General features: G+C 51.1%; 9 protein-coding genes across 9 annotated transcripts; 4 read left to right on the plus strand and 5 right to left on the minus strand.

The window, feature by feature from the left end:
• Window positions 1-231: 231 nt before the first annotated feature.
• Window positions 232-611, plus strand: ACET3X_002331 (uncharacterized protein; the record flags this gene model as incomplete). The annotated part of the gene is made up of 3 exons (XM_069449062.1): window positions 232-337; window positions 392-547; window positions 598-611. The coding sequence occupies 3 exons, from the start codon at window positions 232-234 to the stop codon at window positions 609-611; spliced, it is 276 nt and encodes a 91-aa protein (XP_069308878.1).
• Window positions 612-1,430: 819 nt separating this feature from the next.
• Window positions 1,431-2,288, plus strand: ACET3X_002332 (uncharacterized protein; the record flags this gene model as incomplete). Its single annotated transcript, XM_069449063.1, has 1 exon — window positions 1,431-2,288. One exon carries the CDS (start codon window positions 1,431-1,433, stop codon window positions 2,286-2,288), a length of 858 nt encoding a protein of 285 aa, XP_069308879.1.
• A 228-nt stretch (window positions 2,289-2,516) lies between these two features.
• On the minus strand, window positions 2,517-3,982 carry ACET3X_002333 (uncharacterized protein; the record flags this gene model as incomplete). Its single annotated transcript, XM_069449064.1, has 3 exons — window positions 2,517-3,506; window positions 3,555-3,855; window positions 3,927-3,982. The coding sequence occupies 3 exons, from the start codon at window positions 3,980-3,982 to the stop codon at window positions 2,517-2,519; spliced, it is 1,347 nt and encodes a 448-aa protein (XP_069308880.1).
• Window positions 3,983-4,824: 842 nt separating this feature from the next.
• ACET3X_002334 (uncharacterized protein) lies at window positions 4,825-6,801 on the plus strand (the record flags this gene model as incomplete). Its single annotated transcript, XM_069449065.1, has 1 exon — window positions 4,825-6,801. The coding sequence occupies one exon, from the start codon at window positions 4,825-4,827 to the stop codon at window positions 6,799-6,801; it is 1,977 nt and encodes a 658-aa protein (XP_069308881.1).
• Window positions 6,802-7,289: 488 nt separating this feature from the next.
• On the minus strand, window positions 7,290-7,707 carry ACET3X_002335 (uncharacterized protein; the record flags this gene model as incomplete). Its single annotated transcript, XM_069449067.1, has 2 exons — window positions 7,290-7,608; window positions 7,661-7,707. The coding sequence occupies 2 exons, from the start codon at window positions 7,705-7,707 to the stop codon at window positions 7,290-7,292; spliced, it is 366 nt and encodes a 121-aa protein (XP_069308882.1).
• Window positions 7,708-8,086: 379 nt separating this feature from the next.
• ACET3X_002336 (uncharacterized protein) lies at window positions 8,087-8,560 on the plus strand (the record flags this gene model as incomplete). The annotated part of the gene is made up of 2 exons (XM_069449068.1): window positions 8,087-8,322; window positions 8,416-8,560. 2 exons carry the CDS (start codon window positions 8,087-8,089, stop codon window positions 8,558-8,560), a joined length of 381 nt encoding a protein of 126 aa, XP_069308883.1.
• A 1,919-nt stretch (window positions 8,561-10,479) lies between these two features.
• ACET3X_002337 (uncharacterized protein) lies at window positions 10,480-12,212 on the minus strand (the record flags this gene model as incomplete). Its single annotated transcript, XM_069449069.1, has 5 exons — window positions 10,480-10,654; window positions 10,705-10,871; window positions 10,921-11,028; window positions 11,077-11,915; window positions 11,972-12,212. 5 exons carry the CDS (start codon window positions 12,210-12,212, stop codon window positions 10,480-10,482), a joined length of 1,530 nt encoding a protein of 509 aa, XP_069308884.1.
• A 160-nt stretch (window positions 12,213-12,372) lies between these two features.
• ACET3X_002338 (uncharacterized protein) lies at window positions 12,373-14,106 on the minus strand (the record flags this gene model as incomplete). The annotated part of the gene is made up of 3 exons (XM_069449070.1): window positions 12,373-13,066; window positions 13,129-13,860; window positions 13,910-14,106. The coding sequence occupies 3 exons, from the start codon at window positions 14,104-14,106 to the stop codon at window positions 12,373-12,375; spliced, it is 1,623 nt and encodes a 540-aa protein (XP_069308885.1).
• Window positions 14,107-14,258: 152 nt separating this feature from the next.
• On the minus strand, window positions 14,259-16,336 carry ACET3X_002339 (uncharacterized protein). Its single transcript, XM_069449071.1, has 6 exons — window positions 16,001-16,336; window positions 15,807-15,947; window positions 15,312-15,732; window positions 15,104-15,261; window positions 14,905-15,054; window positions 14,259-14,835 (listed from the first exon to the last, which is right to left on the minus strand). The coding sequence occupies exons 1-6, from the start codon at window positions 16,262-16,264 to the stop codon at window positions 14,323-14,325; spliced, it is 1,647 nt and encodes a 548-aa protein (XP_069308886.1). The 5' UTR covers window positions 16,265-16,336; the 3' UTR covers window positions 14,259-14,322.
• Window positions 16,337-16,479: the final 143 nt, after the last annotated feature.

The raw sequence follows: 16,479 nt of genomic DNA on the forward strand, positions 1-16,479 counted from the left end.
CAAAATTACAGTTTCATTACGGAGCTTTTGCGCTTAAAAGCACAAGGTTAACACCGAATGTCCGCCTCCACTACGAATACGCTCCACCTATATAGTCGCTGCTCACTGCTATCGACAATGTTCGCAATTACGCAGATGCTGCAAAGCGACTTGTTCACTCAGTGCATACTTCATCTAGCCTTCGTCCCTACAATCGTTTCGTATATTCAATCACAGAACAAGCTCAGAAACATGGCCCTCGACACCCAAAGTACCATTGCCATCATTGCCCTCCTAGTTACCTGCCCGTCGACGATATGGCTTCTCTACAAATTCTACGTACGTCGAAACCGCCATGGTATGTGCTGGTTACTTCGCATAACGCTTGTCCAGAGATCTAATATTCTCATAGAAAACAAAAGTCTCCTTCCCACCCACACATCCTATCCAAGCGCACCAAGGTCAACACAAAACACACTTCATCAACACCAGCGCTACTATGCTTGGTCATTACATACCACCGTCATGTTAGAAGACCTTGCGACGGCGTTCAATCATGACACAAGGGGTAAGAAGCACTTGCATGGTGTTACAGACACAATCACTGATTATGCATAGCGATGAGGGCATAGCCAGGCCCGGGGGATTTACATCTAAGTCTCGTTCTGTACGCTTCGTTGTTTAGATGTATGACTCGAAAATGTTCACTTGCAATAATGCACGACAACCTTCTTGGCATATGATGATATCTCATCACACGGCTGTCGCGCATTACTGCAGAGGAAGTACATAAGTGCCAAAAGGGATGCTTGCCTAGGCGAGCTTGCTGTAGTAATGATGACCCCGAAGCCGTGCAACACCATTGCAGGTTGGATGGTGGAAAATGTCGAAAGATTGAGGATCGCCTGTATGACTTCAGGGTCCATGAGTGAACCGTAGGAGAATATGCAGCACAGACGAGATCTCTGGCCTTCTGGTGGAGACGGTGGCACTGCTTCAGCTGGATCTGGGGGCTTTTATGGGCGACGAGTTTTAAGGAAGACAGTGTGCAGATATACCTCGCCTTAGGGCCTTCCTGAAGCAACAAAGGTAGGCCCAGCATTTACGTGCTTATATGCCGACGCCGCTTAGTTTTGATTGCCCTATAGCTTAAAATGACTCACGGGATTATATTTTTAACTACCACGCTGTCTCTGATTCATTGCATTTACGTATAACAAGATAGCAGCTTATTTGGAAATCGTAGGTAGGTATGATCTATGGTCGATGTGATTGGCTCACAAACCACGGCTCTGTACCAAAGTATTGCAGTCGTAAAAACAGTCAGCGTGGAGTCACAATAGTTCTAGCGAGCCCTCATATTTTGTCCCACTATATCTCATCTTCTTCTCTACGACACAAATCTTGTAAACTTGAACAAATTTCACAAGCAAAACACTATCAACAACAGAATGGACTACTTTGACGATTTAGACCAAGAAGCAATGAAGGCATTCGGTGAACTGTACGATGACATGGCGTCAGTTGATCAGAACTTCGTACCCAAACTATCCTCCAAACTAGAACATCTCCTCCAATCGATCAAGCAAAGCGCACATAAAAGAGCCTCTGTACGCATCTCCAACAGCATGGACTACCTCTTCAAGCTCAGCGGCCCCATCACTCCCACAATCCTTGCCTCGGCCGCTATTCTTCCCTCCCAACCCCGAATAATACAGGGACAAGGCGAGGACGGCATCGCGCAGTTCTGCCAGATCAGCGATCTCGAAGTGCCGAAGATCAAGGACTGGCTAGCCAAAAGATACCCAGATATTTCTCCAGTCTTTGCGCCCATCAACAAGGCGCGCAAGGCGCTGTCTCCCGACTCAGCGTACCCGACACTTGGGTACGATACCACGCTACCGCATCACCGTCCTAACAGCAGCGCGTGTGAGTACTTTCCAACACAAGACCAGTTCCCTGTGTGGTACTTCTTCTATGGCACGCTGGGGGATAGTTCGATTCTGACCGAGCTGTTTGGCTCGCCGCCCGAAGAGGAGCACGCACTGGTTCCGGCTGTGATCCGTGGAGGAAAGCTAAAGACTTGGGGCGGCAAGTACAATGCTCTGGTCGACGACGAACCTGAATCGCTGGTTAATGGATGGGCGTACGAGATTGTCTCGCAGGAACAGGAAGATGCCCTACGCATGTATGAGACGGCAAATTATGAAGTAGTGAGGGTCAAGATCGAACTAAGTGACCATGGCAGAGAACGCTTTGTGCAAGGATACACGTTTCGATTTGCGGGAGAGAAGGGTGAGCTCGACTGAGACCTTTTCGGTGCTACACCAGAATAGAAAGATGTGCTGTGCAACAAGGTAGCATTTGTGATCTAGTAACGTATTAAGCATCCGTAGACGAGATAATCCATACAAACAAAATGGCAAAGGTATAACTCGCTGAAAAGAAAAGCAGATTCTATACCCCGAGACATTTCATCCCAGAGATACGCCATGCGCCGCGCTGAGAATGTAGACAGAAAAATGCCAAAAGATGACTTATAGTTCGAAATTGTCAAGCCAGTGCTTGATAACCACTTTACCCTCGTCGAATGAAGGCTTGTTCATACGTACGATAATAGCCGCATGGGAGTGTCGGTGTTTATGTATGTGGACTGGGTGCTTTGTGAAGCCCACGTTGTCCAGCGCCTCAATCATCTTGAACTGATTCTCGGTAAGGGCCAATGTCGGGAAAGTGAGCTGTGCAGCATCCTTCTGCTCCTGTATCGAATCGAGGTCCGATTTGGACTTGTCCTTGCGCGAGCGCGGTGAGGTGGGCTGCGTGGGAGAGGCCAAGTGTTCGAAGCCCTCGCTCAGATAGTCCTGGCCCTGAGCCTGGTTCGCGTTCTCGTACATGTCCTCGGCTTCTCGTCGCATAGCAGTGATCATGTTGGGCATGCGGTAGCGCGCGTAGTCGATGCCAGATTTGCCTTCTTGGTGTAGTCGTATGCGCTGGCCGCTGCGGATCGTTTGAACAGCCGAGTTGATGAGGAAGGCTGACACGCCAAATGGTATGAAGACTGTCAAGACTGCGACAATCGTCGCCCGTCCCAGCATTGTCCTTGTGCCCTGCGCTAGCCGTTGTGAGAAAGCCGGAGGTTCTTCGGGTTCCTTTGGCGAGACTGGGTGATCGCCATCGACGATAACGTCCTCGTAGTCTGGGATATAATTTATCTTGATGTCGTCTAGGTCGACAAAAGGGTCGGTTTGTGAGATGCCGGCGGTGTAGTATGTGACGGTTCGGTCGTTGACAACGTTTGCGTACAAGCTTCGGTGCTTGAATTGCGCAAGGCCTCGAATGAAGATGCTCTCGGGATCTGCGAGTACAGCGAGCAGCGGCCGACCCGTGTCTCTAAACTTGTCGACGCCAAAGAGCTGCCTGCCGCTCATGGAAAGCGTTCGTGCTCCCAGGACGTTCCATATATGGCTGTGGTAGCCTTTGAGGGGCGTTCGCACACCGAGATGTGGTGTCGCAAAGGTTGTGAAGTTCTGAGGAGTCAGTAGACTGTGTGGTGGGGTAATGATAGAGGCACGTACGACTGGCTGTATCTTCTCAAAAACACCTCTGTGATAGAGCAGGCCGATGGCATAGCGTGCGATCAAGCCTCCCAGCGAGTAGCCGATGACGCTGATCTTAGTTATTTCGTGTCCGGCTTTGGCCAATTCCTCCATCTTGCCCTCGACCTCTTCTGCGACACGCTCGCCACCGGTGTCGACACCATCGTAGGTGAAGCTGCCAGCATTGCGCTTGGCCACGAGGATGTGAAGTTTGTCTTCTGGAAATCTCCTGCCTAGTGTAGTACTGACGTATTTGAGGTGCTCAGGGTTTCCCCAAAGACTGGTTGCGGTCAGCGGAAGTGCTTCTTCTTGACATGATAGGAGGCGATAAGGCCCTGAACGGAGACGTACCCATGGACGAGGACACAGAGGTGGTCGGCTTTCTGGGTGGTGATAGAGGTGGTCATGGCGAAAGATGTGAAGTTGGCTGGCCTGGAGATTAGGGTGAAGGCGCAGTGTATGTATATCGCCCCGGCGGGCAGAAGTCGTCCGTCAGAGGCGCAAGTATGACCGAGACGCGCGCAGCATCAAAAGCAAGTCACCTGCGCCCAGGACACCACTTATGTCGCGACACAGTAGCACGACCGTCTCGGATTGGCGTGCAGATGTGCAAATCTAGTTGAAACCTTTGAAACACAGTTGCGCATCAATTGCGGGCGTTGGGCAGGTGAAAGTCGATGTTCTGGGGATGCGCACCAAACTGCATCACCGCGTCATGGCGGAATTAACGATTAGACCGCCGCCGTCGCGTTCGCCCGCGTCCGTGGACCGTGGACCCTTCCATCAGCGCTAAAGAATCTACAGGGCTGAGACGTGCATCTCACCTCATCACTCACCTTCACCCTCTTGCCCATTCTAGCTTCTTTGGGACAGCTGAAGCCCGTACTGGAGCTTGCTGGTAAGCTTGGTTGCAGCGTGCGATCGATTGCCATACTGCGCTTGATGAAGTTGATGAGGCATCAATACGAACCTCAGCGCGACGGCCACTCACCAGCCGCCTTTTGCATTCACGTCAATCTTCTCTTGCGCATTGCGATATTGATTGACTAGACGTCACTCGCTCATACCATTGCAACATCGTGCAGTCAAGCGTGCAGCTCTCGCCGACTACAAGATCAGGTTCATATAGTCCCAAGGTTGCGACTGTCAGCGCATAGCTACTCAGCTCTATAGTCTGGTAGGTTACGAGCGCATCAAGCTTGGCGTTGTATCTACTTACAGGAAAGGACACGCCGTAATCAAAACAAACATGTGGCCCTCAGTATCCGCCTGCAAGAGCTTTGCCAATATAACATGTCCTGCTGGTGCAAAATGCGAATTGCCTCATTGCATCTTCAGTCACGACACACCAAAAGCATCTCCAGCGCGACGGTCTCCATCACCAGTCACAGCAAAATATGATCCAGAGCCCATCGCGAAGAGGCTGAAACTCGATGACAGCACCAAGGCATCCACTGTACAGGACGCTTCAATACCAACCCACACAAACCTCAACGTTCCTGTTAAATCAGACACACCCAAGACCAAGCCACCGACACCGACACCAAACAGTGCGCCCAAAGCTGCTAACACAGCGCCGCCTAAGACGACTGCCCCTCTTCCAGCATCTGCTACGCGATCAGTATCACCGCCGCCAGTTGCTGCAGCACCCAAAGTTGCTGCTAAACCCGATGCTCCTGTTGCCTTGATGCCGCGGAAACTCAACAAAGAACCAGCGACCTTCACCAAGCGGGTTACCCTACTCAAGGCGTTACACGCGTATATGAAGCCACAGAACGACAAGCTCCTCAAAGCAGTCAAACCCGAAATCAGAGCACTACACCTGTCACCTCATCAGCTTAATAAACTGGCGGTCGATGAAGAGGAAAAGATTGCCTCGTCAAATGGCTCGGTGTACGAGAACATACTCAAACAGCGACTGGTCAAGCTGAAGACCATGCCAGCGGAAGAATGGGTCAAGGAACGACGCGAAGCTATAGCCAAGGAAAGTGGAGAGCCACCAAAGAAAGCACCTCCCAAGACAGTCGACACAGGCCTTACTCCGAAAGAAGAAGTCATTTTCCTCCCTAGGCTCATCTGCCCGCAGGATGGTTTGGATAAGCATGGATATGTGACCAAGCTGCCTGCCGACGCCGATCTCAATGAAACAAAGTTGGCGCTGGAAGCAGCTGGCGGCTGGGAACAATGCGATCGCTGCAATACTCGTTTCCAAGTGTTCCCAGAACGAAGGGAGGAGGATGGGGCACTTACCACAGGAGGGCAGTGCAAGCATCACTGGGGCAGGCGGATCTTTCCTAGGAAATCAAGAGGCGTCGCACCAGAACCTACAAAGTTCAGTTGCTGCAACGGAGAGGTAGGATCAGAGGGCTGCACTACACACAACACACATGTGTACAACGTCAAAGATCCAAACCGCCTGGCGCTCATCATGCCGTTCATCGAAACCCCGGAAAACGATAAAGTTCCAAAAGATACCGCAGTGTGTTTCGACTGCGAAATGGGCTACACCACCAACGGTCTCGAGATGCTTCGTCTTACAGTCATAACATGGCCAAAACACAAGCCTATCATTGATGTGCTCGTGCGCCCCCTCGGACATGTACTAGATTTCAACACCCGGTTCTCGGGCATCACCGCAGACCAGTTTCTAAATGCGAAGCCGTACGATGCAGCAAACCCAAAGCCTGTCCGCAAGGATCTTCGCATTGTCGACTCACCTTACGCCGCACGAGACCTGTTCCTCTCCCACGTCTCTCCCACCACCCCAGTCCTCGGCCATGCTCTCGAAAACGACCTCAACACCATCCGACTCATCCATCCGACCATTATCGACACGGTACTTCTCTACCCGAACCCCAGTGGCCTACCCTTCCGTTTTGGCTTGCGCAAACTAGCATCAGATTATCTCGGCGAGCAAATCCAGCAAGGAGGCGCTGCTGGCCACGACAGCTACGAAGATGCGCGGACCACAGGCGAACTGGTTCGGTGCAAGATCAAGGAAAGGTGGAAGCTTTTGAAGATTGATGGCTGGCAGATTAGAGACGATGGCGTGTATCCGCCCATGCCGGCGGAGAAACCGCCAGCGCATGCCCCGGTTGCGCCGTCCATGGTTCCAGAGGCGAAGATGGCGGTTATGGAAGGAAACACTGCGCCCAAGAGGAAGTTTGGGGACGAGGAGGGAGGTGATGGTGGTGAGGAGGAGCTGCAAGCGAAGATGTTGCAGTAGGATCTGCAATTGAGACACTAGAAATGAAGACAACACCAAAAGCAGAGTTTCCTTGCTTGGGAATATGATAGCAACATACATGCGGACACAGGATATACAGCATAGCGTCCGGGCGTTTGGATAACCCTATTCGGCCTGTAACAAAGCATAAAGAGCATTGCGACTTGAAAGATCCTTGACTTGGACACGCACCCAATTGCATTTGCTACCCTTGATATTGTAGATACTGTGGATCGTCACAAGTGCATGCCGTCAACATGCCGTGTTGGCACAAGGGCAACTCCCTTTGTGCAGGATGGGCTTTTGTCTGTCCGCGGCTTGATCACTGCCTTGTACCGATCGCTCCCTCTCTCGCACGCGACGAGCTCGGCTCTTTCATCCTCCCACTATCGTCTTGTACGCTTGGCTTGCTCTGCCTGCTTCGTCGGCGCGCATTTCTCCGTCTCGTGTAGATGTGATGGTTGACGCAATTGCTTTCCATGTCACCCTCATCCTACTTTGGCCGCATCTAGCCCCTGCACACCTTCCAGTCCTTCCTTGGTGGGCTCATACACAACGTCCGTGTCCAGGTCCTTCATGACGCCAATCACGACGCCTATGCTCTCGATGAAGCCGTTGACGGCGACGCGTAGCATGCGGTTCGTGGTTGCTCCGTAGTCTACCCGGAGGACGCTTTGTTCTGAGGTTTCGGGCGATGTGGTGAGGGAGAAGGCGCGGCGGACGAGGGGTGAGAGCTCGGCGTCGACAGAGAGGGCGCGTTGGGCGGTTTGGGCGAGGTGCGCGGAGGGGAAGGGGATGTTGAGGGTGCTGGGCGTGTATTAGTATGTCTGGTGCGGACTCAATGTGGAAGAGTATGTACAGGGTGCAGGGAAAGTCGTCGTGTTTCCAGTCTTTTTGGTCCTCCATTTTGGTTGTCTTTTGCGCAAAGCGTCTGATGCTCAAGGCAGCCCGATCTTTGCGATGAGGCTCAAATGGCAAAAGTGTGGGGGAGGGGTAGATGCCATCTCCATGCGGTAAAGCGCAACACGTGAAGCTATGACCCGCGACCCATGCCAGGTACAGGTCGAGAGCGTCATACATCATCATCATCTGCATCTCCTAGCTGAAATGTACAAATGCGCCATGCGTCATTCGCTCTCGTGTTCCGCGGCCTCTGCCAAACTTTTGCTTCCTTGCACCCGCCCCCCTTGACATTGAACATTCAATCAATCAGTCCAATTGACACGTACTCAATATACCCTCCTCATCACGTAATCTACAGCTCTAAGACACGAATTGAACGACCATGTTCCGCAATACCATGATTCGGTCCACGAGAAATCTCCGCTTCAGCGTCCTATCCGCACGTCCTTTCTCCCTCTCCGCCTCAGCAAGGGTCGAGCAATACCCAAACAACGCAAGCACCAACTCAAAGACAAAGACGGACAAGTACGACAGCGACAGCCCTCACGCCGTACAAGAGAAGGTCCGGCAAGGCGACACACACAACGTCCATGAGAGCAATGCCAAGGCAGGAATGGAGTAAGTCACCCCGGCGTTCTACATACTGCTTTATACAAGGGAGCAAGGAATACGAGAGTGGCTTGATCGTCACGTATGGCTAATACCATCTAGCAGCGCACACAAAGAGGGCACCGGTGGCCATGCGACCGAAAGGAAAGATTCGGCTGGTGGACAGGAGAAGGCTAAGAAGGAGTTCCCTGAAGCACCCGACCCAGCTATTGGTATGCAAGACGAGAGAGGTGGACGGGGTGGTTAGGCGCATACAAAGAAGCAGTCGCGGAGGACCACAGGGTCGAAGCAGGCATACCGCATTTATCGGGACCGACTGGCCCATCCGGTCGGTGACATGACATAATACAAAGAAGCTGTTGCCAACTCGGGCCATTTTACCATGATAACTTGTTGGTGTGATGGATTGGCTAAGCGCAGGGTGCATCATTCCCAACCTGGATGCAAGGTTTACCTTGTGTGGAGAAACTCCATCTTCGTGTTGGCTCCATCTCTGCCATATGTCTGATATGCAAGGAACGACAAAGGAAAGACTACACCACACGGTCGCATACAGAACATGAAAGAACTCACTGCTAACCGGTCTAGGTCGCAAGAACGCGACTCTACCATCCTCTCTATGTTGATAAAGACTTGATGTCTCATTCTCATGTCTCTACTGCGTCTCACACAGCCGGCCATCAACCCAGAGAAATCATACCTACCTTTGAACTCTTTCACCAAAACAAAGCCGTCTTCACCATGAAACTTGCAACTCTCCTCCTTACCACCCTGATAGCTCTGGTTGGCGCCACACCCGACATCTCCCTCGAACGCAGACAAGGCATCATGACCGACGACTCCACCAACATCTGCAATGGGTGTAAAACGATGGTAGCTACCTGTCAAAAGGTAAGTCTCTCTTTCCTTGATCCTTTCCTTTTCCCTCTTTCTGGCCATGAAGCCCTTCTCGCTCAGCCTCCTTTCCCTACTACCGCTCAAAAGGGCACATAACCAAGGCACATGATTGTTATCGCAACACGGTGACTAATCCGGGCAAAATAGTCAAAATACTGCAATAGCGGCCGTGCGGGCCGTATGGGGACAAAGTGCAAATCTTACTGCCCTTGCAAGGCTATCAAGACGAATCTCCTGTGCCAGTCAGCTTGTGGGATGAGATGCTAGCTGATGGCGCTGTGTGCGGGCAGGACGGATGGGCTAGGTGGTGATGGGTTGGTTTTGGGGTTTGTTGTGGTACGGAGAGGTGACACTGGTGTAACGGTTCAATCTTTAACAGGGTGGGCGAGGTTTTTGGCAATGGCGGTTCTTATGATGCTTGGGTGGGATGGGGTTTTAGTTCCAGACGCTACGCTTTTTGGAGAAGAGGTGGTACCATGATAGTGATGCCAGAAACAGTGGAAACAGGTTGATGTGTCGTTTTGTTTGTCTCGTACATGTTCTTGTCCGATCCTGCTTCCCTCCTCCATATATTATATCGCGATCTAAAACTCTCACCTCCCTTCATTTCCACCTTGGTCTTTGCCGCTTCGCATTTTCATCCCCATCATGACCCACTACGCCCTACGCGCATCCTTGAAGACTCTTCTTTTCGTCTTCCTCGCGCTCCTTGCCACCGACGCTCTCGCAGCAACACCTCCCCTCGAGCAATCCGTTCCTAACCCCCCGTCTTTCCCTCCGATATATCACAAACCGTCGACCTTGTCTCTTACCAGACGCGATGCGCACGACCAACATGACAGTCGGAGAATAGGCGCAAACAAGTGCGTTCGGTGCAAGTATACTAGGGTGGGCCTGGTGGTATCCGGCCTGGAATAAGCTAATGAGAATACAGAGATGTCGCGATCCAATTACCGGATGCCCTTTGCCATGAAACTGCAAGGCTATTAGAGCGGGTGCGCGGTGTGGGGATGGTTGTGCACTCGATTGTGGTGAAGACTGCGTTGGCTGACAGTCAAGATTCCATGATATACTACATTCAATCATGATTGAGAAGCTACAGTTATCATTTCCTTCCCCGTTCACACTTACTCCTATCATGACGAGAGACCTTGAACCATCGGTCCTGACACGGCACAATATCACGGTCCCCGCTACGTGTGTCAGAATCAAATACGTGCTCCAAAACAGTACTATCCCCCATCACTATGGACAGAGAGCATGCATTTTTCACTCCTGTAGTACCTTTACAATCTTGAACTTGACACCGAAGTTATAGTTCTTGTCGAAGGCTAGACCAAAGTCTCGATCTGGTGTGATGTTCTCGATCGAAGAGTCCACAAGCTCCAGGTCAAAATCCTGGACCATAGCTGCAACGGTGAGGTAAAGCTCGGCGTATGCAAGGCTGGGCCACGTCAGCATTCTTTGATCGTACCAAAAGCGTAAACGGCTTACTTTATGCCAAGGCAGGCTCTACTACCCTTGGTGAAGGTAACCAGATACTTGTCGAGATATTCTCCGCGGGCTTTTGCTTCAGTCCATCGCTCAGGCCTGAAAACGTGGGGGTCGGGGAAAACACCGGGGTGGCTGTTGAGTAAATATGGCATTGCACCAATGATAGTCTAGGATAATGTTAGACAGCTCAAGATCTCAAGCAGATTCTGTACTTACTCCCGAAGGTATGAGCTTGTCCTTGTAAGCAAGCGGCTCGACGAGTAAGCGTGGAAAGCGACTCGTGAAGGAAGATTCGTATCGAAGTGACTCGTTGATGACCGCTGTCTAGTATACATTAGGAGGTACATATCGTGACGTGTAGCAACGACTTACCAGATATGGCAGAGATTCGAGCTGAGACCAGGTCGCTTTCTTACATGGTCGTAGCTCTGCGCGCAGTTTGGCTAGTATCTCGGGATACAGAATCAAGTAGCACATGATGACTGTCAAGGTTCTGGCTGTGGTATCCACCCCAGCGATCAGGATAGTTGAGCTCTCGTCTGTTAGTCGCTGAAGTGTCTTTTCCGGTGCGGGTATCTTGGAGCTGATCAGTGCGTCAAAGATCGTCCGAGGTTTGGTTGGTTCTTCCCCTTCCTGGCTTTTCTTTAGTGCTGCTTTTGAGTATTCCGCAATTCGCGTCTCGAAGTCCACAAAGCTAACCATGGAAGGACTAACGCGAGCGACGAGCCAGGCTGGAAGACGTGTAATGATGTGATCAAAGCTAGGAAAGAACCGGCGCACGTGTTGAATCATTAATATGGCCTTGACATCTCGTTCGAGCTCGCATGGAAATCCAGGTTTGTCGAGATTACCGAAACTCTCGCCGTACGCATAGTGTGAGATAACATCGACCGCAAGACTGCCAAACACGAGAGGTCCATTGAGGATCTCTCCAGTATGGTTGGCTTCCTTCAAACGGGTGACCAACTTATCGACTTTGGACTGAATGATTGATTCCAGATCTGAGATTGATCTTTTCGAAAACAGATTGGCAATATAACCGCGTCGTTGCCGATGTAGTTCATGGTCATTAGTGGAGATCACTGATGTGCGCACGATGGTTGTCAGATCAGGGCTCTTGTTGCGCTTCTGTCCAGCACCCGCATAGACTTTGTCATAAAAGAAGGGGTCGTTGAGCGAGAGCTCATCGGGATTGACTCGTACAAGTGGGCCTACACATCATGAGCAAATACTTCTGCAGGGGGTGTGCGTACTAGGGAGTACTCGCCGTACTGCTCGTGCATCCAGACAACCTTCTTGTAATACTGCCCACCATGTACAACGTCGTAGTAAAATTGGGGGAGGTACGATCCAGCCGCCCAGCGCGGACCAGGGAAGCTGGCCAAAGGGTGGAAGAAGAGGTTGTAGATAGTCTTGATAAGCCAGTATGTGATGATGAGCAAGATAAAGCCCCCGACTACAGTGAGTTTGCCTACCTCCTTCATTCTCAAAGAGGTGTTAGCATCCATGGTTGCAGTTACTTTGGGAGATGGCCAGAGGAGTACAAAGAGGCTTGAATAAACGGCGTGGTGAACACGAAGCGAACCTATTTGATCATTTGCATTGCCTACACGAACAGTGGTGGTGGTGGCCAACTCATACCACTTCTTGTTGAGAAGCGGGGTACCTTCACTGTCTCTTCCCAAGTTTGCGTTTGCGTATGCGCACGGCTATTCGTTCTTGTGGACGGAGCTGCCCAAAAGCGGACTCTCGCAGCACAGGCATCGCAGCGTCGGTCGCCTCTGGGTCACACAGCTGTACCTCAAACTCACTCATTACGACAGCCAGAGTTGCTGCTTGTATGGCCCTGGTATAATCGGTAGCAATCCCAAAGCTCTGCTGGTCGTAAAAGATAGGAGCCAACAGCTCGAGATCCTGCGCATCAAACCTGCCACTCCCACTCTTTCGTTGGCCTCGCACTTTGGGGCCGTTATCGTCGGGGATCAAGAAGCGTTCAGGCCAGAACTCATCTAATGGTTTCTCAACAGTACGTGGTCGTGCGTTTGCCCAAGCCTTGGTATCCAACGCGATGTCATGCGAGAAGGATATTGTGTGGCATGCCTTGGGCAGCTTCCATTGGCTACCGACGGAAACCTCGGCGAACTCGTTGGCACATGTCATGTATTGTGCGACACGAATGCGGCTAACTTCCGCCTGTAAAGATTGCACGAGGGGCAGAGCTGCAACCTCGCTGACGTCATACGTGGCCGCTTTTGACGAACGCCGCTCAGAGACAATGGTAGTGATGCGATCCGCCAGGTATGGTTTGCGCAAAACTTCTATGATCGACCACACAGCAGAAGGGATCAGGTCCACATTGGAGCTGTAAGCATGTCAGAGCTTCTTGATGCGGTGCGGATAATGTTTCCCCCAGATATCGCTTACCAGTGCATGATGTCCAACATCTCGGCTGTCCTAACTTCAAGAGGCAGTGGGGCTCTCGAAAGCAAGTCATCGCGCTCTTGGATGAATTTAGAGCCCTTGTATTCGTCCCAATCTGCATCGTCGCTACCTATCTTCGCAAACTCGGTGCCGCTATGGTTAGCCTTCAGCCACTTCTCAATGCCTTTGTATAGTCGATCGCGCGGCTCCTTATATGCCATGGAATTTGTGAACCATGGCATCCCCGGTACGAAACCCTCAATGGCATCTTCAAATTTCCAGTAGTCTTTGATGAGCCCAGGGTATTGCTTGAAGATCGCTGAACCGAAGAGTGTCTCCATGGAACACCTAGTGAAAACTTGCTGGAAAAACGACCAGCTGTCTTCTATCTGTGTCCAGGTACCAACTTGGAACATCTTGTCATTCAAATTGCGCGAAAGAGTTGCAGCATAGAAGTCGGCTACAGTTGTCAAGGAGTCGCCTTCCAAGTACTTTCGCATTGTTGCTTTGCGCGCACGCTCAATGGTTCCTTGATCGATGGCCGCATTGGTGAATAGTTTTGCTACAGCTTCAGGAGAACCCAGAATGATCTCGTACATATTCTTTCCGGTGATGACTGGATTTCGCTTCTCATATGCCTGGATAGCCTGCTTCATCTGCTCGGGGTCTCGAATAACAATGAACGGCTGCATGCCCGCCTTGACGGCAAACGGTGCGAAGCTGCCATAGTCCTTGCTGACAGACGTTAGCAGTCACAAACTAGTGGTTATATAGATGATCGTACAGTAACCTCGCGAAATACTTCTGTGGTCCGTCATACGCTAAACTGAAAGCATGGAAAACCCCTGGGAACAGATACGGAATTGTTGGTGGCCTGCTCCCCGATGCGGTGGTCTTCGCGTTTTGGTAGAACAGCGTTGTGGAGACATAATAAGTTAATGCAGGTGCGACGATCAGCAGGACAGCTAAGAGGAGAAACATTGCTGGTGAGATAAGAGATGGGACAGGTCAAGGCTGTGATGGCTCCAATTAGGCAGAGTGGATCCCTGCGCGTGCTAGCGGCGGAAGTCTCGGGTCCGCTTCACACCACCTATGCAACCAACAATCAATTTTCCTGAACAAAGCACGAAGCATGCATCTTCAGAGTTATCTTCGCATTATCTTGCCTGCTGACGATCAATTGTAGCTCGCTATAGTTTAAGGTGTAACCGAATTTCCCAATAACCTTCCTATTTCCTCAGCAATCGCCAATGTCTTCTCCTCGCTGAGCCTCTTTCCGATGACTTGAATAGCAACTGGAGCACCGTGATATGCCTCGGGGTCGTACTCAGCCTGGACAGCTGCATCCATGTCGTTCAGGGGTTCATAGTCTGCACGCTTGCCATCAATTTTGCTATCTGCAAAAGTGACCGGGACCACGACACTGGTAAAGTCGAGTAAGTTGATGGCAGACGCGTAGCCATAGTACTTGAACTGGTTGTGTCGGATAGCAGCGGTCGGACTGATAGGAGCAACTATACAGTCAAGTTCGCAACCATGCTCAGCCTCGACCTCTCGCCACCTGGATAGATATTGCATCTGGTAATCCCACTTCTGCAGATGGATATCCCATACATCGTTCAAGTCAGCCTTTTGCATGTCCGGGTTAAGAAGTTCCTTGATATTTGGAATGCCCGGCTCTCCCGAAGTGTTGATGTCTTTCATCACGTCCTGTCTGGTTGTCAGCTAGTGTGAAACACCCAGATGCAGCTGCGTAAGTGCAAAAGGTGATGTTATTACCGTAGAGCCATCTGCTCCATAGATCTTGTTAGCGAGATCAACAGCAAAATCATGCTTGTATGGAGTCCAAGGCACGACCTTATGCTGATTACTTTCCAAAACATCCATTACGCGTTCGATTCCACGTAGGACAGGAGGATGTGGGAGAACCTGTACTTTTAGCGAGAGCCATTACACCGCGTTCTGGGCGGAGACTCACGTTGCCGTCGCAAGTGTAGTACCCAATGGTCAGGCCAGATGAATTCAGCTTTGCTTTGAGAGCATCCTCTAGGTTGTATCTCCAAGGCAATGGGATGACTTTGGAGTCGTAATTCCAGGGCTCTTCACGGAGCACTGACGTGAGAAATAGTCTCAAGTCTTGACAGTCAGCTTCTCGAAGAGCTGAAACCTGCGTTTTGTTTACTCACCAGACGCAGAGTGGGCGATCGGTCCGACAACACTGTGGATGGTTTCTTGTCCTTCCATACTGTTCGCCATATTTGCGTAGGGCATCCTACCATGACTAGGGCGGATGCCGTACAGAAAGTTGAAGGCGGATGGGATTCTGATGGAGCCGCCAATGTCGGTTCCAACACCGATGATTCCTCCACGAAGGCCTATCATCGCTCCTTCTCCGCCCGAACTTCCTCCGCACGACCAGTTCTTGTTGCGCGGATTTGTGGTCCTCCCGATAATGTTGTTAACAGTCTCACAAACCATCAGGGTTTGAGGGACGCTTGTCTTGACATAAAAGACCGCACCTGCCTTGCGAAGGAGTTCTGTAAGAACAGAGTCTTTGTCGTCGTATTTTCCCAGCCAGGAAACATAGCCCATGGATGTCTCTTTTCCCTAATGCACTCATGTCAGGTTTGCCGTTCGCGGCATGCTTGGATCGCGTTGGGCGTAAGAGGAGAATATCGTACCTTCACCCGCAGTTGATCTTTCAAAGATATAGGAAGACCATGTAGAGGCCCAACAGTCGTGCTGTGTTCCGCGTAATACTTGTCTAGATCTCGAGCCTGTGCAAGAGCCTCTTCGGGGAAAAACTCGTGTACACAATTCGTCTGCAGCCATTTGTTAGCCGCTGAGTCTGCCACAATCATACTATCGGTCATACTAATTGCTGGGCTAGGGCGGCTCTTTTACAAAAGGCGAGTGTGACATCCACGGACTTTAGCTTCCCCTCAGCCATCTGTGCAACGAGGTCAGTGGCCGAAGATTCGGTCAGCTCGATTTCTCGCGCAGAGAGAAGCCCTGATTCTCTCGGAAACGCGAGTACATTGTCATCGCTTGGGAGGTCCCGAATTAACCATTCCGAGGGTATCGTGCTGGCGATACGAGTTCGTTTCTCTGCAGCAAGCTGCTCCCAACTGGAAGTCATTACTCTTGTGTCGGAGTAGCAGAGAAGGAAATGATAGAAATCTGTCTCAAATATATTCAGTTCAATCTACAGAGGCAGAATGAAGCGCAGGACGTACGTATCCGTGGTGGTGACGTCGGGCCAAAGGATGGTGACGATGGTCTCTACCTGAGGTGGGGTTGATCGCTTGTACCTTCTGCAACGGAACCCACCCCTACGGAGATGTGAGAACCCCT

This window comes from Alternaria dauci, chromosome 2 (assembly GCF_042100115.1).
Source record: "Alternaria dauci strain A2016 chromosome 2, whole genome shotgun sequence".
NCBI lineage: Eukaryota > Fungi > Ascomycota > Dothideomycetes > Pleosporales > Pleosporaceae > Alternaria > Alternaria dauci.